Below are 24242 nucleotides of genomic sequence, written 5' to 3'. Positions count from 1 at the left end.
ATATTTAGTTATTACCCTGGTAAAAACCTTGGCCTTCAGTAACTTTATTGGCACCCATTGTTGATGTGTTCTTTTTCTTTGTTGAACTCTCCTGACCTTGGATTGGCGAGGTTTGGAATGCGAAGAAAGTATTGGTGTTTGATGTCGAGGTTCACAGGGTATCCAAACATTTTTTACTCCTTGGAAGTATCCTTGAGCATGTAGCAATTTGGTGGGAACCCACCTTGTCATTGATGATGTTGTCATGGAATTGCGCGAACAAGGTGTTGGTCGTGAGCGTGGTTGTGGAGTGTGGAGGTATGTAGTTGAGGATGTAGGTGGAGGTTGAGAGGCTTTTGTCGATGGTGGATATTTTAATGGGATAATTTTACCTTTACCTTTTCCAATCGTGGACTCACTACTGTTCTGCATTGAAGACTGTGTCAGTAATTCTCCTTGTATCAATGGTACTTGAGTTGCATGTCCTTTATACACCATTTTGGCTTCTTGTTTATGCCAATCGATTTTATAGTTGGTCAAATAGCACCATGTGCGTCCAAGGACCACATGTTCCTCCATTGATCTTGCAGGCAATACATAAAAGCGTACCTACAACACATTCTTAGCAATGACTATATCCAAAGTCACACGGCCTATTGGTTTCGTTCGTGTGCCATTTATCCCTCTAATTGTCGCATTGGTTGGGACCATGCTTCCTTTTGTTAGGGTTTGCCAAGCTTCAAATGATGTGAAATTATGGCTTGTGCCTGGATCTAGCAATGCGTCCAACCCAAATGTAGCTTCATTGATGATTTTCAAAGTTAAGGGAATTCTAGCAGGTTCTACCTGTGGCTCACCATCCCCTAAGTCTTCATCCTCGAGGGTGCCCTTGTACAAGGTCATCCTTTTGGACTTTTCCTTCACCTCTCTTTCTTTTGCTTCCTGGCAAGCTTGCAGTTGTGCCAATTTTTCCTCATTCTTTCTCCTCTGGTTGCTATGGATCGTTTGAAGTGTTTGGAAGGTCAAAGGTCCTTAAAACTTTTTTAGCTTACTCCCGTTTATGTATCCTTCCATTACTACCCCATCAAGAGTAGCAATCCTGATTGCACCTTATGGCGTGATTTCCACCACTTGATAGGGTCCCATACCTCATATTTTAGTTTTCGTTTCGTGTTTCTAATGCCATAAATCCCCTTCGTTGAGATCCTTATTTTTAAGGTTTCGGTCAAACCACGTTTTTTGTTGTAGATTTTCCACCTTCATTCCATAAGCTGCATGGAGTCAAGTCTCCTCGAGTTGCTCTAGATCCACTAGTCTTTCTGTTAAGGATTCCTTTGTTAACCTTTCTCGAACTGCCACATGTACTTGGCCTAGCTATTAATGGCAGCCGGACTAATGGGGCCAACAAAGTCAATTCCCCATTTTTCAAAAGGTTGTATCGCTAGGTTCATGGACAGGGGCATTCTGTCCCAATTTTGTGGCTTCGTGGCCCTTTGACAAGGGTCACACCTTTTCAAGAATTCTGCCACATGACTAAATAAAGTGGGCCACCAAAGGCCTGCTTGAAGTACCTTTCGTGCTATGATTTCGGCTGCGAAATGTCCTCCCGCGATCCCTGAATGTGCTTCGTCCGAAATGAGAATAAACTCATCTTCTCTGATGCACCTGCGTATAATTCCATCTTTCCCTTGTTTATATAATTGTCCTACAATAAGTTGATAAGGAGATGAATCCTTAATCAACCTTCTTGCTCTCACCATGTCTAGAGGTCTATCAGTGGGAAGTCCATTTGTTAAGTAATGACAAATTTCATCTGCCCACTCGGGAACTAAGTCTATTAGGAACAAGGGTGCATCTGGTAGATCGTCATCCACCCTTGTTGGTGCTTCTCCATTGGGAATTCGAGACATATGGTCGGCAAGAACATGTGTTCTTCCCTTCCTGACTGCGATTGTAAAGTCAAACTCCATCAAAATCAACAACCAATGAGTAATCCTTTCTGTAAGACAAGGTTTGTTCATGAGGTACAAGAGTGCTTGGTGATCGATAAAAAACACAAATTTGTTCGCTAATAGGTAATGCCCGAATTTCTTCATTGCATACACCATTGACAACCCCTCTAGCTCTATAGTGGTATAGTTCCTTTCTACATCATTCATGTGGCAACTCTCAAAGCTTTTGTTCACCAGGCTGAGCTAGCACACACCCTATTGCAAAGTTTGATGCATCAATATGAACATGAAATATTAAATCCCAGTTTGGTGCGCGTAAGATTGGTGTTGATGCTAAGGCTCATTTCAAGGCGTCATATGTCTTTTGGCATTCATTTGTCCATTCAAAAGTAATTAATAACCTGTACAGCGGATGAGCTAATTCCGCGTACATATAGATGAACCTCCTATAATACTCAGTGTGCCCAGTGAACTGCTGAACACCTTTGAAATTCGTTGGTGGGGGTAATTCCAAGATCAACTTAATCTTGTTAAAGTCCATAGAAATTCCATTTCTGGACACTACATGGCTGAGGATGACACCATGTCTCACCCAAAATTGACATTTCAGTGGGTTGAGTGAAATCCTATACAGCCTACATCGATCAAAGACCATTTGTAAATATTTAAGATGTTCTAGCCATCGAGAGTATATGCATAAATTGTCTAGAAAGATTTCTAGCCAAACACGCAAGTACTCCTTAAAGGCTGTACTCATGAGTCTTTGAAGAGTTACTGGGTCGTTAGTCAAGACGAATGGCATCTTGCGGTATGCAAACACACCCCAAGTTGTGGCGAAGGCTGTTTTATGTTGATCCTTGGGATCGATGGACACTTGGTTGTATCTAGAGAATCCATCTAGAAAGCTGTATGCTTCATGGCGTGCCACTCTTTCAAGCACATGTTCAGTAAATGGCAAGGGATAATGATCCCTAACTGTTGCTGCATTGGCCTTGCAGACTCAATGAATTCATATCTTTGGTGTTGGCAAAGAGCTGAGCTCGCAGGTCAAACCCCCTAGCCTTGCTCGTGCCCCGTTCCTATCGCCGCTCGTCGCCCAACTGCGTTGCTGCCCCCAACCCCTTGGCCCCCCGGTCGTCGCCTTGCCCTCCCCCAGACACCCCTTGTCGCCCTGCACACACCCCCCCCCCCCCCTCGGCGCCCGCCAGAGAGATTAAATTATATATGTTATATATGTTATTATCTATATATTATCTTTATATATTTATCTATATGTACACACACACACACACTCTCTCTCACTCTCTCTCTCTCTCTCTCTCTCTCTCTATATATATATATATATATACCTATCTATCTATCTAATATATATGAGGGAATGGGGGGAGAGAGAGAGAGAGAGAGAGAGAGAGATTCATTGGAACATATACCAGAGACGAGTGGGATAATATTTGCACATAAAAGGGGGTGGGGATAGAGGGGGGGCGCGCCCGAGAGAGAGAGAGAGAGAGAGAGAGAGAGAGAGAGAGAGAGAGAGAGAGAGAGAGAGAGAGAGAGAGAGAGAGAGAGAGAGAGAGAGAGAGAGAGAGAAACATATACTAGAGACAAGTGGGATAATGTTTGCACAAAGAAAGGGGAGAGAGAGAGAGAGAGAGAGACAGAGAGAGAGAGAGAGTATATTAACGTCTCTAAAAGGCCAATGTGGCCTATGAGACCAAAGCAATACATACAATGATGGTGTGTTTCTCATCTAGAACGAGAAAAAGATGAAAAACATGCCTATAAGACTGAAAAAAATGAAATAGTGTCCTATAAAAGGGAAACATGTTAGTGATCTGAAAGTGAGAGTAGAGAAAGGAAAACTCTCCATCAATGATATGTATGTTCTCTAAGGAGGTGTATCTCTGCATGGCTGAGGCGTCTCAGCATCTGTCTCATGTGGCGCTCAATGATGGCTTTAATTTGTCTGTGGTGTGGATGTCTAGGCCTTCGTTCGGGTGGACGTGGGCGCCTAGACCGGCTAAGTGCCACTGCTCTATCCAAAGGGACACCTACAAAAGATGAGGTCCAATGATGATGTACTCCTGTAGGCTGTGTGGCAGTAGTAGTGGTATCTGCCATACTCTGTCGTGTATCAGTGAAAAAGTCAGTGACTGCTCTCTGTCTATGTGAGCCAAGCTGTGGGGGCCTCCTACTCCGTAGAATTGTTGCTCTGCGCCTCTAGAGCTCCAAGAGGAAGAATCCCAAGCATCTCTGATCCTCAAACTGCATGATCCGTCTCAGGGGTCCAAAACCCTCTCCAAACAAACAGTGTGGGATGAGGTGCGGATCTAACCAATAACTGTGCATAGTCCATGAGGCAGCTGTGTGTCCATGTAATTGGGTCGGGTGATGAAACAAATACCTGAAGGAAGTGGGTCTGGTAGTGTGCCATCCTTGTGCCATGGGGGGAGGGGGGTCGGATCCAGGTCTTACCGTATCTAACTTCAGTATGTCTGCTCTGATCACATGGTTTAGCTCTGATCGGCTTAGATCAAGTGTAGGGTAATCCAGGCTATAGTCAAAGGGGGGTAGTCTGTCAATCTGCAGCCCATGTAGACTCATCCATGTACTCATTTGAGCATACCAACAGTGTCTGTCACCGTCTGCTGCTAGTTGTCTAGAAGAGGCCAAGGCTAGCTCTGGGTATCTATCTTGGGGGAGCTCCCATAGTCTATGTATGAAAGTCATTGCCTGGACCAAGTCCTCAGCCACCATGGGTGATGCTCCCAACTCAGCTCTAATAATCTCATGTGGGGTCGAGCTCTTCGCTCATATCATACGTGAGATCATCATGACCAGTGGTCTTTCCATATGCTCCCATCCATCATAGTATTTCTTCTTTGGTCCATCCTGGTCTCCCAAAGGCTGTCTCCTCGTGTGAAAGAGACTCGGACCCCAAATAGCTGCCCCATATAGGAGTGTGGATGTAACTAGGGTGTCAAAAGCCACAGTTTGGTGCGCGGCTCATGAAATTGTATGTGAGCACATTGCCTCTCCAATGCACCTAAGGCTGCATATGCTTTTGCCAAACGAGCCTCTGATGTCTCTCTCCAAGAGAACTATGGTCCCTTCAATGTGACCCCCAAATAGACATACTGCCTAACCATCTCCACTGGCTCTCCATCAAAAGTAAACTGGTGCTCAGCTCTTGTCACCCAAGCAGCTGAAGTGTTAAATACTATAACTTTAGTTTTCCCAAGGTTCACCTTAAGATCTCTATCTCTGCAAAAAGCTGATAATGCATCCAAGTGTCTATTTAGTCCCTCAGGTGAGTTTGATATAAGTACAATATCATCGGCATAAAGCAGTAATGGTATCAGCACTCCAGCTAGGCTGGCTCCGGCCCCACCAGTCCTATCCACATATTCTGAAATTTCATCTATATACAGCCCAAATAGTGTCGGTGAAAGTGGACAGCCTTGTTTCACCCCAATGGTGCTATTGACTATATCTGAGATGCCCTCAGGCGTTCGTACTCTGCCCGTCACTGTCTCATACAAGGCATAGATACTCCAATGTATCTCTACGGGCATATCAATGTTTTGCATTCTTCTCATGAGTCTAGCACGTGGCACTGTGTCAAAGGCCTAGCGAAAGTCCACAAAACAACAATAGATCTTTTTCTTGAATGCCTTGCCTTCTTCGATGATTGCCCTCAATGTAAAGATATGGTCTAGAGTTGTATATCCCCTCCTTAAGCCAGCCTGGCCTTTTGATCTCAGGCCATGCATCTCGGCCCATTCACTCAATGCTTGTTCCAACGGCACAATAATATGGTCTGACCAACAGGTTGGAAATCCCTCACAAACTGCCCTATTAAAGATGTGAGCCAGCGTTGGTGCCAAAATATCACAGGCATGCGTGAAGTGTTCAGCCACTAAACCGTCATGATCTTGGGCTCTTCCATTTTTCAGTTTCCATATGGCATTCCTCACTTTTTTTTCTGTGAAAAATCTACAATTTGCTGGTCTTGAGGTTGAGGGGAGTGGCATAGGCTCTTGGCTAGGAATATCATAGAGTGTGCAAGCATATCCATGCCAATCATCCGGTCTAGTAATTTGTACAAAGAAGAGAGAGAGAGAGAGAGAGAGAGAGAGAGAGAGAGAGAAAGAGAGAGATTCATTGGAACATATACTAGAGACAAGTGGGATAATGTTTGCACAATGAAGAGAGAGAAAGAAAGAAAGTTATATTAACGTCTACAACAGGCCAAGTTGGCCTATGAGACCAAAACATTGCATACAAAATGTCTGGGAGATTTCAAAAGTCCCAGTGAAGCTAACGTTTATGATATGTTGAACTAAATTGAGTGGGTACAAAATGATATCTAGACTGGATACAGTCTAGAGGTACTCCCATTGCGGTGTGGAACTGCTCCTGGAGTGTTCATCCTAGGATGTCCCGCATGGGTCGGTCTAACATGGAGAGACTGAAGCGACGGGGAAGGGCCCTCCGATGGCAGTGTAGTATCCCTTGTATCTTCGACATGTGTCTTCTACGGGGACGGGGGCCGGTGGGGCGTGGGTGCCGGGCTTTGTCTCTCACTGTGGCTATTTCTAAGGTGGTCCCCCGGGGTCGGGAGGCCGGTGGGGCTGGTGGGGGCTCGGTGGTGGGGAGGGTAGCTGGTATTTGGTAGAATTCGTTGAGTGTGCGTTGGTTGGTGGCTCCTTGTCTTTGCTCCGTGGTTCGTAGGAGGTGGTCTCTGTGGCGTCGTATTTCCAGTAGAAAGAGCCCCAGGCATATCTAGTCTTTGAATTCCATCACCTTGGAGAGTGGTCCGAATCCTTCGCTGAATAGGCAGTGGAAGCATCCTCGGATTTCGTAGTACACTGGGCATCTACAGATATAGTGTTCCTCTGTCTCTGGCTCAAGATGGCAGAGCTGACAGATTCAGTCTTCTGGGGGGAGGGGGTTGGCCCCGTATCTGCCCGTTTCGACCCGTAGTTGGTGTGAGGACGTGCGGATCTGTCCGATGGCACTTCTGACCCCGTGAGACAGGTGTGTGTCCATGTAGCTTGGGCGTGTGATGAAGCCATCTGGGGAGATGTGCAGGAAGTGCTCTCGGTAGAAAGCCTTCTTGGTTCCTAGTTCCGACATGGGGGTCACCCATGTCCTGGCTGTGTCTGTCTGGATGATATCTATTCTGATGATGCGATTCACCTCCTCTCGGCTGAGCTCCAGGTGTGGGCAGTCTAGGCTATATTGTAGTGGGGGGAGGTGGTCCATGTGCAGGCCATGGAGTCGTAGCCAAGTCTCTATTCGGGCATACCAGCACTCAGTGTCCCCTTGTGTTGCTAGCTGTTTGGATGACTCCAGGGCGAGTCTGGGGTACCGGTGCCGAGGCAGGTCCCATATTCGGTGCAAGAAGGTCACGGTCTGGAAGAGGGCCTCAGCCACGAGGGGCAGTGCCCCCAGCTTTGCGCAAACGATCTCGTGTGGTACGGAGGGCTTGCTTCGGATCATCCATGAGATCATAAGTATTAAGGGTCTCTCCATCTGCTCCCATCCCTCATAGGTGGCCTCTTCCTTAGGCAGTGGCTGGTCCTGTGGGACCCTCCACGTGTGGTAGAGACTCGACCCCCATATGGGAGCCCCGTATAGGAGGGCTGGTGTGACCAAGGTGTCAAAAAGCCAGAGCTTTGTCTGGGGTTCCTGAAACTGTATGCGGGCACATTGGTTCTCCATTGACCCGAGGGCTGCATAGCCTCAGGTTAGTCTATCTTCTGCTGCTTTTCTCAGGGTAAATCTCGGTCCAGAGAATGTAGTCCCCAGATAGACGTATCTTTGGACCACGTCCACGGTCTCTCCGTCGTATGTGAAGGGGGGTACCGACCGTCGGAGCCATTGGGTTGACGTGTTGAACACCATGACCTTGGTTTTCCCCAGGTTCATGGTTAGGTCTTTGTCTTGGCAGAAGGTCTGTAGTGCGTCCAGTTGGCGCTGTAGCCCTTCAGGTGTGCTGGAGATGAGGACTATGTCGTCCGCATATAGTAAGATGGGTATCAGTGTCCCTCCCAGGCTCAATCCCTCCTCGCCCAATCTATCTATGTACTCTGACATCTCATCAATGTAGAGGCCAAATAGGGTGGGTGAGAGTAGGCATCCCTGCTTGACTCCGATGGTGCTGGTTATCTCCTTTGATAGCCCTCCTGGTGCCCGGACTCGGCCCGTTACCGATTCATATAGTGCCACTATCCCCCATCGCATTTCAGTTGGGACCTCCAGTTCCTGTAGTCTCTGCGTGAGCCTCACTTGTGGGACTGTGTCAAAGGCCTTGCGGAAGTCCATGAAGTAGCAGTACACCCGTCTTCCGTGTGCTCTGCCCTCCTCTATGATGACTCTCAGTGTGAGGATATGGTCAAGGGTGCAAAAACCCCTCCTAAACCCTGCTTGTCCTACTGCCCGATGTTGGTGTTGCTCTGCCCACTTGCTCAGCTCGTGGTCCAGTATGGATCCATAGAGCTTGGCTAGTACATGGCCAACCATGATTGTTCGGTAGTTCGTGGGAACCATGGGGTCTCCGGTCTTTAGGATAGGTATTATGGTGTTGGCTGACCAGCTGGCAGGGAAGCCTTCGCATAGGGCTCTGTTGAACATGTGTGCTAGGAGAGGTGCGAGTATGTCTCTGGCATGGGTCAAATGCTCTGCTACCAAGCCTTCGTGGTCTTGGGCACGGCCATTTTGGAGTCTATCAATGGTGTCCCGAACCCGCCCCGTGCTGAAGAATGTGGATGATCTAGGTCTGCTCCCTAGGGGCCGGGGTAGCTGGGGCTGCTTGGGTACTTGGTATAGTGAGGTTGCATATGCATGCCAAGTGTCCGGGGAGGTGATGGGTGTCTGGGCTCGAGGTTCCTGAAACGCCTTCCATGCCTCTCTGATGTCCTGTCCTAAGAATAGCTAGTGGAATTTGTGTTCCACTTTGGAGAGGTAGGCTCATTTCTTATGTCGCACTAGAGGACGGAAGATCAAGCTGCCTGTTTATGCGTGTGACTCCCTGTGCTTCGTCCTGTTGAAGACAGAGCCGGGTTTCCCTGCACTCTGCGTCGTACCAACTATTTTGTGGGACCTTCTTGTTCAGAGGGGTGGAGTGGGGGGATGTGTGGGGGAAGTATTCGGCAGCCGAGGTGTGTAGTGTGCCCGCCAACTGTGCTGTGACCTCCTCCAGGGGTCCGTGGGTTCTTGCAGGCTCCAGTAGAGATGGTCGAAGTATGCTCTCGCCGTTAGCCTGGTAAAGTGGTACCTGGGGAACCTTGGGGGGGGGGGGGGGGGGGGGTTGCTTGCTGGGGTGGTTAGGTCATACCTGCAAGTTATGTCAAATTGCAGGTAGGCATGATCGGCAGCCACTGTGAGTGGGCGAGGTGATATTTTAAAGGACTGGATGTCGGGGATAAGTGATAGAGGGCCGAGGATATAGTCCACTGTGCTTGCTCCCAGTTTTTGTGTGGGTGCTCCATGTGCCCCCCGTTCAGTGCAATTGGCCGCATGCTTGTGTGGGAAGCATGTGAGGGCCTCCGACCCGGGCCATCTGTCGAGACCGTTGAGGATGGCTAGTCCGTGTGCCCCCCCTAACGCCAGTAGGTGTTCACCATATTCGGTGCATTCAGCTGTGTCCTGTGATGCCCGGTTGAGTCATATCTCCTCCAGTGCGATCTCTTTGTACATGTGGTCTTCGCTCTCGAAGAAGGGGGTCTGCCTCTGTGCTGTGCGTGCATTGAAGTCTCCGGCTAACATGACATCCCCCAAGCTAGAGTAGTGCATGATATCTTCGTACAGTGGTAGGTATGGTGACTCACCCTTTGGTGATGCGTATGGGGAGTGTGCTGGTGGGAAATAGCACACCGCCATGTATATGTCTCGGGGGTGATCTGTGTGTATCCGAATCTACATGAACCGGGCTTCCTCATCTTTCCGCATGACTTGCACCCTGGGCTGTAACTCCTCCCTGTACAACACAGCCACCCCTCCGGACCCTCGGGTCCCTCCTTTTGTTCGGGCTCTAGGGCGGCATGCCATCTCCCATCTATATCCCCTCACTTCTGGTAAGTAGGTCCCTGGGCTTTGGTGGGTTTTTGTGTAGAGGACGATGTCCTTGCCGGTGAAGGTCTCCTGGAATAATCCTGCATCTGTTTTCATAGCTCCGTTGCAGTTCCACACTGCAAACCTCAGGTGGGTCTCATAGGCCGCGCCCCGTCATTGGCGTTTATCTGTGATGATGACACGACCATCTCTGTATACTGCCCATTTTCCCGCTTCGCGAGCTTGCAGGATCTGTGGCATGCATTCTTTACGGTGTGCCACCTGTGCGGGTGTGAGGTCATCCTCCAGGTAGACTTTTTCCCCTTTTAGAGCTGTCCTTTTGGAGAGGAAGGCTCGTCTAGATTCTAGGTTGGCAAATTTGAGGATAAGAGGCCTTCCCTTGGTGAGGTCTTTCCCTATGCGCCATGCGTTCTCCACTATTTGAGGGTCCACTACTCCCAGCTTTTCACATATCTGTTTGGCGTCTGCCAGGGGGCTATCCCCTTCCTTCCATCCGACTACCCGGATGTGGAGCGCTCTAAGCTTTCTCCTTTTCTCCTCCTCCAGTGCTGCATTCACAAACTCCTCCTCCTTTGTTGGTGACTTCTTGGCTACCTCAATCCATTTGGAGTTCTCGGCCACTTCGGCTTGTGCTTGTTTCACTATATTTGCCCATGTGTTGAGCTCCTTCGTTACTTGTGTCTTCAGCTCGTTGATCTCGGTTTGCACCTTGGTGGACATTGTTTCGGTGATTTCTCCTTCCTCCTTCTTGAGTAGATCCAGCTGGTTTCTATATTCATCGAGCTCGTGCCTCAGTTCTTCAATCACCCTGTTTCTCTCCTGGAGGGACGTTTCAATGTCCACCTTCCAGGAGGTGAAGTGTGATGCGATCTCGGTGTAGATTTCGTTCTTCCAGTCTTGCACTTTCGTGCTTATTTCCTCCTTGATTTGGTGTGCAATTTCTACGCACATTGCTGCCATGATTTCCTTGATGTTGTTGATGTCTTGGTCATGCGCCTTGCATACATCTCGGAGGGCCTCCATGCCTTTCCTTATGTGGTAGTCTGTCACCTTGTCAATGCTGCTCCAAATCGCTGAGTATTTCTTATTTTTCTCCCCTCTTGTGCGGTTGCCTGGTGATGGGGATGTCTTGCACGAGCCCATCCCTTCCTCACGGTTCTTGGGCTTGCTCAGGGGATGTGTGCATCTGGCCTCATTGTGGTGGCGGATGCGTGATGGGCGGAGAGAGAGAGAGAGAGAGAGAGAGAGAGAGAGAGAGAGAGAGAGAGAGAGAGAGAGAGAGAGAGAGAGAGAGAGAGAGAGAGAGAGAGAGAGAGAGAGAGAGAGATTAGAACATATACTAGAGACAAGTGGGATAATATTTGCACAAAGAAGGGCGCGGGGGAGAGAGAGAGAGAGAGAGAGATTCATCGGAACGTATACTAGAGACAGGTGGGGTAATATTTGCACAAAGAAGAGAGAGTGAGAGAGAGAGAGAGAGAAAGAGAGAGAGAGAGAGAGAGAGAGGGGGTGAGGGGCAAGGGAGGAATAAGGGTACTAAGTGGACTAGAAACTAGGTGGTTGCCAAAAAAAAACTCGCCTAAAAACTCGCTCAAAAAACTTGCTTTTCGCACACACTCACCTGACTATCTAGGATGGAAGAACAAAGTACTTGTCAGATGTACTTCATGTTCCTACCATCACAAAGAACTTGGTCTCAGTTGGCCAAATGGTTGAGTAGGGTTTGTAGGTTAGATTCAACCCTAATGGGTGCTTTGTTGAGGATTTTGAAAAATCTGTGCCACTTGGTTGCAAAAGGCAACAGAAATGGTAGAATGTTTAGCTTGGATGTTGATATCTCGGATGTGCAGGCTACTATGTTTGCACATGGAAGAGGTGTCATTGTAGAGATTGAAATGTGGCACAAGTGCATTGGGCACATGTATACACAAAGACTAAAATCTATGCTATCGCAAAGTATTGTTGCAAGTTGCCAAAATTTAGAGTGGATGGAATGCAAAAGGTATGTGAAACATGCCAAATGGGCAAGCAAGCTAGACATGCATCTCCACGCAATATTGAAGTAAACAACATGGATTTGGAGGTGATCCACTTAGATGTGTGGACAACCAAGGCTACTTCTCTTGGTGGATGCCACTATTATGTAATCTTCATTGATGACCACACAAGGAAGGTATGGGTGTACTTTATGAAGCAAAAAAGTGAAGTCTTCAACCACTTCAAAGCCTTTAAGGCCATGGTTGAGAAGGAAAAGGGACACATATAAAAGTGCTGATTTGATGGAGGGGGAGAGTATTTCTTATACGAATTTGATGATTATGTAAAAAAGCAAGGAATTTAAAGAAAGTACTCATGTAGATCTAGCCCTTAGCAAAATGGGGTTCTAGAAAAAAAGAACAAGCACATTACAGAACTCGCAAGGGCTACGTTGAATGAGATGATTATTTATGGACTAAAGCAGTAGCAACTACTGTGTATACTATGAACATAACCCCCACTACAACTATCCATGGCATGATGCTTGAGGAAAAGTATACAGGCAGAAAGCCATATATTTCACACTTGAAAGTATTTGGTTGCATAGCTTATGTTCATGTTCCTAATGAGAGGAGAACTTGGTTGGATCCAAAGGCAGAAAAATGCATCTTCAAAGAAAGGGTACCATTGTTATAACCCTTACACTCACAGGATGCAAGTGAGCAGAGATGTAGTTTTTGATGAAATTAGTTGTTCTTATGAACTAGCAAAAGTGACAAAAGATGTAGATGTAGGAAATGGTAATGCTGTTGTAAATGTAGAGTAGCAACCACAAAATTTGAGTGGACCTAGTGAGTCCTCAAACAATGGATCCAATGCATGGATATGGAGATTGCAATCTAGTGGCTCTTCTCAAGGCAGTCCAAATAGTTGTATATAGGTATCACGTAAAGCGAAGGAGAAGGTGGACCCTACACTTATCTTTGATGTCTCATGTGGTCACTCTTATGTTGATGGAGAATCGAGTGGCTTAGAAATGAGCCTTGATGAGGAACTTGAGATTCCTTCAGTTGTTACTCTAGGTGCAAGAAAAAGCAAGAATGTGGTTAGGACTCCTGGTGGTGATGTAGGTACATGCATGTCCACATGTGTGAAGTATCTTGTTGAAAGGCTGAGATATGATGATTTTTCAGCCCATCATTATGCATATATGGCCAAAATTCTAGAACAACTAGAGCCAGCTTGCTTTAAGGATGTAGTTGGAAATAAAAATTAGGAGGCAGCCATGGATGAGGAGATGGCAGCCTTGGATGCAAACCACACTTGGGAATTGATGCCTTTGCCTCATGATAAGAAGGTGATTGGCTACAATTGGGTGTATAAGGTGAAGCAAAATGTTGATGGGTCTGTGAGCAAGTATAAGGTAAGGTTAGTTGCCAAAGGATATGCATAGACATATGGCATTGACTATGAGGAAACCTTGAGTCCAATTGCAAGGATGGCAACTGTGAGAGAAGTAATTGCTATGGTTGCTGCAAAAGGATGTCTTTGCATCAAATGGATGTAAAGAATGCCTTCTTGCATGGTGATTTGCAAGAGGCTTATATGATGCATCTAAAAGGTTACCAAGGTGATGCATCCCATTTTGTTTACAAGTTGCGCAAAGCTCGTATGGATTGAAACAAGCACCCAAGGCATGGTTAGACAAGATAGGCTAGTATCTTGTCACGATTGGATTTCATATTTCCAATGTAGACTTTTCACCTTATGTGAAAGGAACAGACAGAGGGATTATGCTGATAGTCGTCTATGTGGATGACTTAATTGTTACAGGTGATAGTAATGTAGACATTGATGGAGTAAAGCTACTTTTGAAGTAGAAATTTGAAATGAAGTATTTGGGGGAGCTGCGTTACTTCTTGAGCATTGAAGTTATTAGATCCCCTAGTGGGACATGGCTATTGTAGAGGCAATATGGATTGGATATGCTGTCTACATATGGAATGATAGGTTGTTAGTCCATCTCTATTTCATTGGAACCGAATGTGAAGCTCAGTGCAAAATAAGGGAGCTTCTTCAACATGTCACTATGTACAGATGCATAGTTGGTAGTTTGATATACATGACTATTACTGGACCATATTTGAGCTATGTTGTAGGTTGGTGAGTTAGTTACTGAGGAGGCCACATTTGGATGTAGCTAGGCACATATTGAGATATGTGAAATTCACTTTACAATATAAACTCTTTTATGAGGCTAGGTGACCGATACAAGTACATGGATTAGAAAAAAAGGGAGCTCATTTTGGAGCCTTTAAGGGTTTGGAAAAATAGGCTCTCAACCAATGGGATGAGGGCCAACATTACGTAGAGAGAATTAGAAAAATAGAAAATATTCATGAATCTTAGAGAAGTAATCAATATTTTATGCATCAACAACAATCGAGTATAAATAAAATTATCTTTCTGAGATATTGATAGCATTTAAGGTTTGATGTGTGATCAAATATACATTTGGGTAGCAGAATTTGGTAGATCTGACATCACCAAATGCATCCACAGTAGGCCAAAACCCCCTAAAGGACCCAGAAGCACTCAAAACTCACATCAAGAGGCCCAAAATAGGATGAGAAAGGGCATGCTAGAAAGTGTGTCAAAGAAAGCTATTTGGGGGCTTTGACATAATCAGAGCCCCCAAGTCACATTCTTTTGTACAATATATGATCAGGCACATTTGAGCCTTTTACGAGTCTCAGGGTGTCGATTTTGAGTGTTTTCAGGGTTGATTTGGAGGTTTTGGCCTACCCCGGATGTGCCGACAATGTTAGATTTGCCAGTTTCTACATGAAAAATAGAGTGTAATATACAATAATTTATTGTGAAGTCGTCAGTTTCTACATGAAAAAGTAATTGTAGCATTAATTCTGGTAGGCCTCCCAGTGTGTAATCTATGTAATGAAGTAATACAAGCCTCACGAATGCCCTTTGAATTGTGAGATTTGGTGGCTAGAAACAAGAGGAAATTCCTACTAGGAAAAGGAAAAAGCATACACATACAAGAAGTTTTTTGGGAAGTGGTTAAAGTGTCCAAGGGATGATACATCCACTTTGAAATATTAGAAGTGTAAGACCATAAAATTTTGATATTAATAATTATTAAAAATATAATGTTTGGAAGGTTCATAAATCTTAATAACTTCCATACAAATCCATCAAGGTTCAAAACTCTTAATGAATTCCATCAAACTCAATCGAGATTTTATAAAGTCAAAAGCAATTAAACAAAATTTTGCATGAATAAATATTTTGGAATTATGTCTTTGTATAGAAAGAGTTCTCATACCATTGCTATGAGTCATCAAAGGCCATGTAGAGGAGTATTGCTTAGAAGTGATTTGTTTGGTGGTGTCTATAATGTTGTTGTAGCACTTAGCTCCTCATATAGGCCTCCTGGAGGAGTTTGAAAAAGATGATCCATGTAAGGAAGAAAACCATGATTTTTAAATGGAGGCTTTGATAGAAAGAGTTGGTTTCAAGATTTGCTCAGTCAAACCTGCAGGTGGAGTGTCGTTAATATTTTAGAGGAGAGAGGATTGAGGGGTTGAACAAGTGAGATTGCACACTTCTTCAACAAACTATTCTTGAAATAAGTAGTGGGAAATAAGGCTTGTCCTTAGCTTCAGAGGAATAGAAGCAATCCAAACAATAAACACATAAATCTGACCTTTAGGAGACTCAAGTTTGAAGAGTCTTTCTAGGTTATGGATCACAAACCAAGGAATTTGATCAAACCACATGATCTAAGAAGTACACCCTAGGGCCATCTCGAGAAGCACAATGACACTTGATGTAAGGCCTATGGATATTCCATATTTGATATCCCTTTCAATAGGGATAGCTTTGGTGCGAAAAACATGTTTTGGCTTACCCACTTGGAATGGTAAAAAATATGAAGGGAGAACAAGGGAAGAGTAAAGGTGAGATCAATGGAGTGTGAATGTTTACCATGTCAAATAGGAACCTTTATATTGGTCAACCACATCAGACGAGAGACTACAAACAGTAATGATGGAATCAAGGGTAAAAGGGGCGCATTGTTTGGTGGTCTCAAAAGTCCATAGTTTGTAAGCAAGCCCAATGGAATCTCACTCAAAAGCAAAATTCTTCATGGAGGGCGAAGGCTTGAGTTAAATTGGCTAACACTTATTTTTCTAAGGCATCGAGACCTTCAATATCAATGACTCAGGTCAAGAGCAACACAAGAACTAAGATTAGGTAGTGATATCAAGGAAAAATTATTCACAAAAAGAGGTCTCTTCACAACAGGAGGGAGCGTCATGTGGTAGAACTCCAAATCTTGTTAATCTCCACTATTGATATAATTGAGTTGTCGTAGGAAGGTGTGCAGAGATGCATTAACAATATGCCGTTCTTTTTGGAATACCAAGAGTAGTTGCAACCAATATTAAGGGAGGCAATGCTCATGGTTGATGGCATGTCTTTTCCTTGCGCATATTCTTCAAATTGGATCATTTTTTAAATGAAATCCATTATCTAGAAAGAAAGCGAGTATGGTCTGGATCTTGAGTCAAAGGATTCCAAATGTCATCATTGAAGCCTAGATGTCTTAGGAACTTGTTCTAGTGTTCCTATACACATCAACTCGAAAAAATGAGAGATCAAGGCCACACGATGTTAATCTAGCCAAGGACTAATGGGGTTAAAGTCGTGTGCTTTAGTTTTAAAAAGCCCCGCAAAAACTAGCACATGAGTGCTCAAACAAAATGAAACTCATAATAACTTGGGAAAAAACTCTCATTTTAGTGTTTTAAGTACAAAATGAAGTACATGAGAGGGCAATTTGCAAATTTGTGAGGTAGCACTAGCTTCAAGGTTAGGATCCACTTACCTACTTGCATCCAAATAAACTAGATGTCATAACATAGTAGCTTAAAATGGGTGGGAATTGAATAGACATGTAATGTCTGTGCACCCTAGTTTGTTACTGCTTTTACCTCAAAGTAAGTCTAGCCTTTCTATAGATGCTAAAAGTTAGAGAAACATCATGACAAATTTATGTAAATTTGTGTGTGGACTAACAAGATTTATTAGGGGGCTAGTCTACACCCTTTATCAACAATATATGAATAAGGAGGGTAGTTTGCAACAAATAACAAGGTTAGAGAATAACAAGGTATTAAGAATGGAGCAAGCCCTAAGGGGAGGGAGTCTGCACACCTGAGGGGAATATAAGAGGTAGGGGTCAAAAGTAGGTTAAACCACTTGCTTCAACATTAATCGAGGATAGTTAGGTGGTAGTCCACACCCTTTGTTTACAATTTATGATTGAAGAGGTAGTCCACATCCTCCTGCATTGACAAGGATAGAGAGGAATATTAGAAATACATTAGGAGTGGAGCAAGGTCTAAGGGAGTTAGTCCACACACCGGCTTAGGGGAATGTAAAGGTTAGGGCCGGCCTAAGGGGTGTTTGACAAACCAAGAGAGGGAAATTGTATATGAATTAAGAGTAAGGCCTAAGTGGCACAGTCCATACCCTGATGGGAATAGGTTTAAGAAGGATACCTTCATAATCAGTCAAGGGTGGTAGTTTGCTCCCTTATTTTGAAAAACTAAGTACTGAAAGGTCAATAATTAGTTTAAAAAAGGGGATGCTCTCCTCGGGCTCACATGTAAAAGCAAAGTGTTATCTTTTATGAGAGGGGTAATCCACACCCTTAGACTCGGAAGTTAAGCCAAGATTAGAACATAAAAGTTAAGTTTAATTACACATGACAACGGAGAAACTAAAACTATGTGCACATGACAAGCTTTCGTCCTCAAAGGAAAGATGCAGTTGGGTCTTCTTCTCTTTTTTGAGAGAACACTATGCAAAGCAAGACGCTATGAAAAAGGGAATTAATCCCTTTTGTTGCAATTAAGCCTTAATAGGTATTGTGGTGAAGAATCAGGGGATAAAATGTATCAATACATCCCTGGACACAAGTTAACTATATCAAAAGGAATTGAAGTCTCTCTTTCCCAACCATAGATTTAATCGGTCACGTTGAGGCACGTGACACTCGCAGTTGGAAACTGTTGTAAATGTACTTTCTTGCCACGTCACAATTTTTAAAAAAAGTAAAGTGTAATTAAAATCAGATGTTTTGGCGCCAAATCGAATTTGACATAAAAACCTGCCATCACTCCGTCACCCTAGCTAGCTAGCGACATCAGAATACTGCCGTGCGCTTCCGTAGCCAAACAATCTACAAGAGCAAAGAGCTAAGAGCTTTTGAGAACGCCATTGTTTGATCTGCATTTTCATCACACCGGAATCTCGAGGAGATTGATCTGCAAGTCAGCTGCTAACTTCAATCATCTCATGTGATGATCCTACTCTCTCCTTTCTAATTCAAGATGTATTTCTCTATAGAGCACTCTATCTCTCATCATCATCAATATCTACTCATCGACATCGTTCGTTCATCATTTCGAAATGCAAGGTGATCAATTTTAGATGAAGCCTTGAATTGCTCTCCTTTCAGCGATGTCTCTGATCATCTCATCTTATCCTTATCCTGATCCTCGTGCGTCATTCTTAAATGCAATGTTAGCCATCTGCTTGTGATCTACACTATCCGCAAGAAGTCTATTTGTTTTTATCATCATTTCGAAACGTAATCTTATATTTTTTACTTTATGAATCTCCGAAACGCAATTAGTTTTACTTGTCGATGAAGCTTTTCGAAGTTTCATATAAGGATCTGCAAAGCACTAATTGTGATCTGTTCGGAGCGGTAAATTCATCATCATGGTTTTGAAACGCAATGTTATTGATGAAGTTGGCGAAGTTTCGAAACGCAATGTTTTACTTGATCCATGGTGAAGCTTTTGCCAAATGTTAGGATTCTCAGAGCACTTGCCTGTCCGGCATCGAAAGTTGAAACTCGATCTAATTTGCTTGTTGCTTCATCAGTTGTTCCCTGCATCCGTTAATATTTCTCGAATCTTGATTCCTTGTCCTCATCAATTGTTGCCACTGTTGTCGGAACGTGGATCAAGGCTCTCATCACTTGTTGAAGTTAAAGATCAATGCTCGAATGCTTTGTGTTTAACATGCATGCAACTTGCTTGCTTTTGTCGTATGCTAGCTTTCGACACTTTTCCAAATTCCCACTATAAATTTGGATAGCTACACCAGGACAATGGCAACAGATTTGTAGCATTTAATGGGCACGGATTGCGATCGGAACATGCTGGCAATCCATGATCATGTCAATGATGAGATGCTTTCCACCGACATGATGTCCTTTACGCCTGCGGACTATCCACTTTGGCGATGCGTTGACAAGAGTACTTTAACTATGGTTGCTTGCATTCAGCAATTCTTGTGTAGACATGTATCGCTGTGTCAGATGAAGAAAAGACCTCCATCAGCAAACAATGCAAGGATGCTGCCATCGCAAACTTCATATTTACGGTGTGCAGCATTGAAGGTGAAGATCTAGACTCCGTTGAGCAAACGTGAGAGTTGCTCAATCCTTTAACATTCTGCACCAACAACGCTAAAATCGAATGCACAGGTCTCTCATTGATGGAGTCCACCAAAGAGGCACTTTTCACATCAAACCAGATCATTGAGGTGCAACAATCCTTTGATGGAAACTCCTTTGATGGAAAGAAGTGATCCATGCTCAATATGTTCGCTGCCACCCAGCTTGTTCTGAATAGGTCTCTGTCTATCGGCCTGCATGATGATACCCGCTTCATCAAAGAGCTGCATATCACCCTCTTCGATAACACTGAGGACTGGTTCGAAGCAGGAAGTTCAGGAAGTGCTCAGCTTTTACATTCTTGTCAAACGGAGACAAGTTCAACTATATGTCTTATCACAAGGTTGCTCTAGAGCTCAATTTGTTGGTTGAGCATGTCAACAAACTATTCACTCACATTTTCACCAGGATGGCCAATGAAGAGGATACAACTCTTATTCTCTTGAAGTTGGGAGAGACATTATTTATGCGATTTGAGACAATACACCCCTTTCATGATGGCAATGGCAGAGTTGGGCGTCTCTTACTCGCGTGTCTGTTGTCCCCCCTCACACCATTCGGTGTAAATACCTTTTATGCGGACAAAGACAAAATTCCTATGTTTGTGGATCGAAGCACTTATATCCAGATATTTGAGAGCGATTCAAGAGATCCTTCTGAGCTCACTGCCCTGATCATAGAAGGCATCTATGTAGCCTTGAAGTGTTACTTCACGGAGATCTATTGATTGGGGCCGCTTGGATGTAAAATGACTCTGGAAAATGAGCATTTTGAAACCTCCAAGAGGCCCCAATCAGTAGATCTCCCTGAAGTAACGCTTTCAAGCTACATAGATGCCTTCTATGATTGTGGCAGTGAGCTCAGAAGGATCTCTTGAATCGCTCTCAAATATCTGGATATAAGTGCTTCGATCCACAAACATAGGAATTTTGTCTCCGTCCGCATAAAAGGTATTTACACCAAATGGTGTGAGGGGGGACAACAGACACGCCAATAAGAGACGCCCAACTCTGCCATTGCCATCATGAAAGGGGTGTATTGTCTCAAATCGCATAAAGAATGTCCCTCGCAACTTCAAGAGAATGAGAGTTGTGTTCTCTTCATCGGCCATCCTGGTGAAAATATGAGTGAACAGTTTGTTGACACGCTCAACCAACAGATTGAGCTCTAGAGCGACCTTGACATATAGCTGAACTTGTCTCCGTTTGACAAGAATGTAAAAGCTGAGCACTTCCTGAACTTCCCTGCTTCGAACCAGTCCTTAGTGTTATCGAAGAGGGTGGTATGCAGCTCTTTGATGAAGCGGGTACCATCAGGTAGGCCGATAGACAGAGACCTATTCAGAACAAGCTGGGTGGCAGTGAACATATTGAGCGTGGATCGCTTCTTTCCATCAAAGGATTGTTGCACCTCAATGATCTAGTTTGATGCGAAAAGTGCCTCTTTGGTGGACTCCATCAATGGGAGACCTGCGCATTTGATTTTAGCGTCGTTGGTGCAGAATGTTAAAGGATTGAGCAACTCTCACGTTTGCTCAACGGAGTCTAGGCCTTCACCTTCAATGCTGCACACCGTAAATACGAAGTCTACGATGGCAGCATCCTTGCATTGTTTGCTGATGGAGGTATTTTCTTCATCTAATAGCGATGCATGTCTATGCAAGAATTGCTGAATGCAAGCAACCATAGTTAAAGTACTCTTGTCAACGCAGCGCCAAGGTGGATACTCCGCAGGCGTAAAGGACATCATGTCGGTGGAAACCATCTCATCATCGACATGATCATGGATTGCCAGCATGTTCCGATCGCAATCTGTGCCCATTAAATGCTACAAATCTGTTGCCATTGTCCTGGTGTAGCTATCCAAATTTATAGTGGGAATTTGGAAAAGTGTCGAAAGCTAGCATACGACAAAAGCAAGCAAGTTGCATGCATGTTAAACGCAAAGCATTCGAGCATTGATCTTTAACTTCAACAAGTGATGAGAGCCTTGATCCACGTTCCGACAACAATGGCAACAATTGATGAGGACAAGGAATCAAGATTCGAGAAATATTAACGGATGCAGGGAACAACTGATGAAGCAACAAGCAAATTAGATCGAGTTTCAACTTTCGATGCCGGACAGGCAAGTGCTCTGAGAATCCTAACATTTGGCAAAAGCTTCACCATGGATCAAGTAAAACATTGCGTTTCGAAACTTCGCCAACTTCATCAATAACATTGCGTTTCAAAACCATGATGATGAATTTACCGCTCCGAACAGATCACAATTAGTGCTTTGTAGATCCTTATATGAAACTTCGAAAAGCTTCATCGACAAGTAAAACTAATTGCGTTTCGGAGATTCATAAAGTAAAAAATATAAGATTACATTTTGAAATGATGATAAAAACAAACAAACTTCTTGCGATAGTGTAGATCACATTGCATTTCAAAACTTCTAAAGCTTCATCGAGTAAATGCTAGCATTGCATTTAGGAATGATGCACGAGGATTAGGATAAGGATGAGATGAGATGATTAGAGACAACGCTGAAAGATGAGGAATTCAAGGCTTCATCTAAAATTGATCACCTTGCATTTCGAAATGATGAACGAATGATGTCGATGAGCAGATATTGACGATGATGAGAGACAGAGAGCTCTACAGAGAAATGCATCTTGAATTAGCATGGAGGGAGTAGGATCATCACATGAGATGATCAACATTAGCAGCTCACCTGCAGATCGATCTCCTCGAGATTCCGGCGTGATGAAAATGTAGATCAAACAATGGCGTTCTCAAAAGCTCTTTGCTCTTCTAGATTGTTGGCTACGGAAGCGCACGGCAGCATTCTGATCTTGCTAGCTAGCTAGAGTGACGGAGTATGGCAGGTTTTTATGTCAAATTTGATTTGACGCCAAAACACCTGATTTTAATTACACTTTTTTTTTTAAATTGTGACGTGGCAAGAAAGTACATTTACAACAGTTTCCAACTGTGAGTGTCACATGCCTCAACGTGACCAATTAAATCTATGGTTGGGAAAGAGGGACTTCAATTCCTTTTGATATAGTTAACTTGTGTCAGGGGATGTATTGATACATTTTATCCCCTAATTCTTCACCACAATACCTATTAAGGCTTAATTGCAACAAAAGGGATATCGTTAATTTCCTTTTTCATAGCATCTTGCTTTGCATAGTGTTATCTCGAAAAAGAGAAGAAGACCCAACTGCATCTTTCCTTTGAGGACGAAAGCTTGTCATGTGCACATAGTTTTAGTTTCTCCGTTGTCATGTGTAATTAAACTTAACTTTTATGTTCTAATCTTGGCTTAACTTCCAAGTCTGAGGGTGTGGATTATCCCCCTCATAAAAGATAACACTTTGCTTTTACATGTGAGTCCGAGGAGAGCGTCCTCTTTTTTAAACTAATTATTGACCTTTCAGTACTTAGTTTTTCAAAATAAGGGAGCAAACTACCACTTTTGACTGATTATGAAGGTATCCCTCTTAAGCCTATTCCCATCAGGGTATGGATTGTGCCACTTAGGCCTTACTCTTAATTCATATACAATTTCCCTCTCTTAGTTTGTCAAACACCCCTTAGGCCGGCCCTAACCTTTACATTCCCCTAAGTCGATGTATGGACTAAATCCCTTAGACCTTGCTCCACTCCTAATGTATTTCTAATATTCCTCTCTATCCTTGTCAATACAGGAGGATGTGGACTACCTCCTCAATCATAAATTGTAAACAAAGGGTGTGGACTACCACCTAACTATCCTCGATTAATGTTGAAGCAAGTAGTTTAACCTACTTTTGACCCCTACCTCTTATATTCCCCTCAGGTGTGCAGACTCCCTCCCCTTAGGACTTGCTCCATTCTTAATACCTTGTTATTCTCTAACCTTGTTATTTGTTGCAAACTACCCTCCTTATTCATATATTGTTGATAAAGGGTGTGGACTATCCCCCTAATAAATCTTGTTAGTCCACACACAAATTTACATAAATTTGTCATGATGTTTCTCTAACTTTTAGCATCTATAGAAAGGCTAGACTTACTTTGAGGTAAAAGCAGTAACAAACTAGGGTGCACAGACATTACATGTCTATTCAATTCCCACCCATTTTAAGCTACTATGTTATGACATCTAGTTTATTTGGATGCTAGTAGGTAAGTGGATCCTAACCTTGAAGCTAGTGCTACCTCACAAATTTGCAAATTGCTCTCTCGTGTACTTCATTTTGTACTCAAAACACTAAAATGAGAGTTTTTTCCCAAGTTATTATGAGTTTCATTTTGTTTGAGTATTCATGTGCTAGTTGTTGCAAGCCTTTTTAAAACTAAAGCACACGACTTTAACCCCATTAGTCCTTGGCTAGATTAACATCGTGCGGCCTTGATTTCTCATTTTTTCGAGTTGATGTGTATAGGAACACTAGAACAAGTTCCTAAGACATCTAGGCTTCAATGATGACATTTGGAATCCTTTGACTCAAGATCCAGACCATACTCGTTTTCTTTCTAGATAATGGATTTCATTTAAAAAATGATTCAATTTGAAGAATATGCGCAAGGAAAAGACACGCCATCAACCATGATCATTGCCTTCCTTAATATTGGTTGCAACTACTCTTGGTATTCTAGATAATGAATTTCATTTAAAAAATGATCCAATTTGAAGAATATGCACAAGGAAAAGACATGCCA

General features: G+C 43.8%; 1 protein-coding gene across 1 annotated transcript in view; it reads right to left on the bottom strand.

Annotated features, from left to right (window-relative positions):
• LOC148011651 (uncharacterized) overlaps positions 1 to 24242 on the bottom strand; it is an 82712-nt gene that overhangs the window by 56401 nt on the left and 2069 nt on the right. Inside the window, exon 2 of the mRNA XM_087669878.1 lies at positions 18625 to 18638. Coding sequence (XP_087526004.1) covers positions 18625 to 18638 — 14 coding nt within the window. The remainder of the gene's footprint in view (positions 1 to 18624; positions 18639 to 24242) is intronic.

Source organism: Lygodium microphyllum, chromosome 28 (assembly GCF_053477565.2).
Source record: "Lygodium microphyllum isolate KBCC chromosome 28, Lygodium_microphyllum_v1.1.10, whole genome shotgun sequence".
NCBI lineage: Eukaryota > Viridiplantae > Streptophyta > Polypodiopsida > Schizaeales > Lygodiaceae > Lygodium > Lygodium microphyllum.
This window is presented reverse-complemented; position numbering and strand designations above follow the sequence as displayed.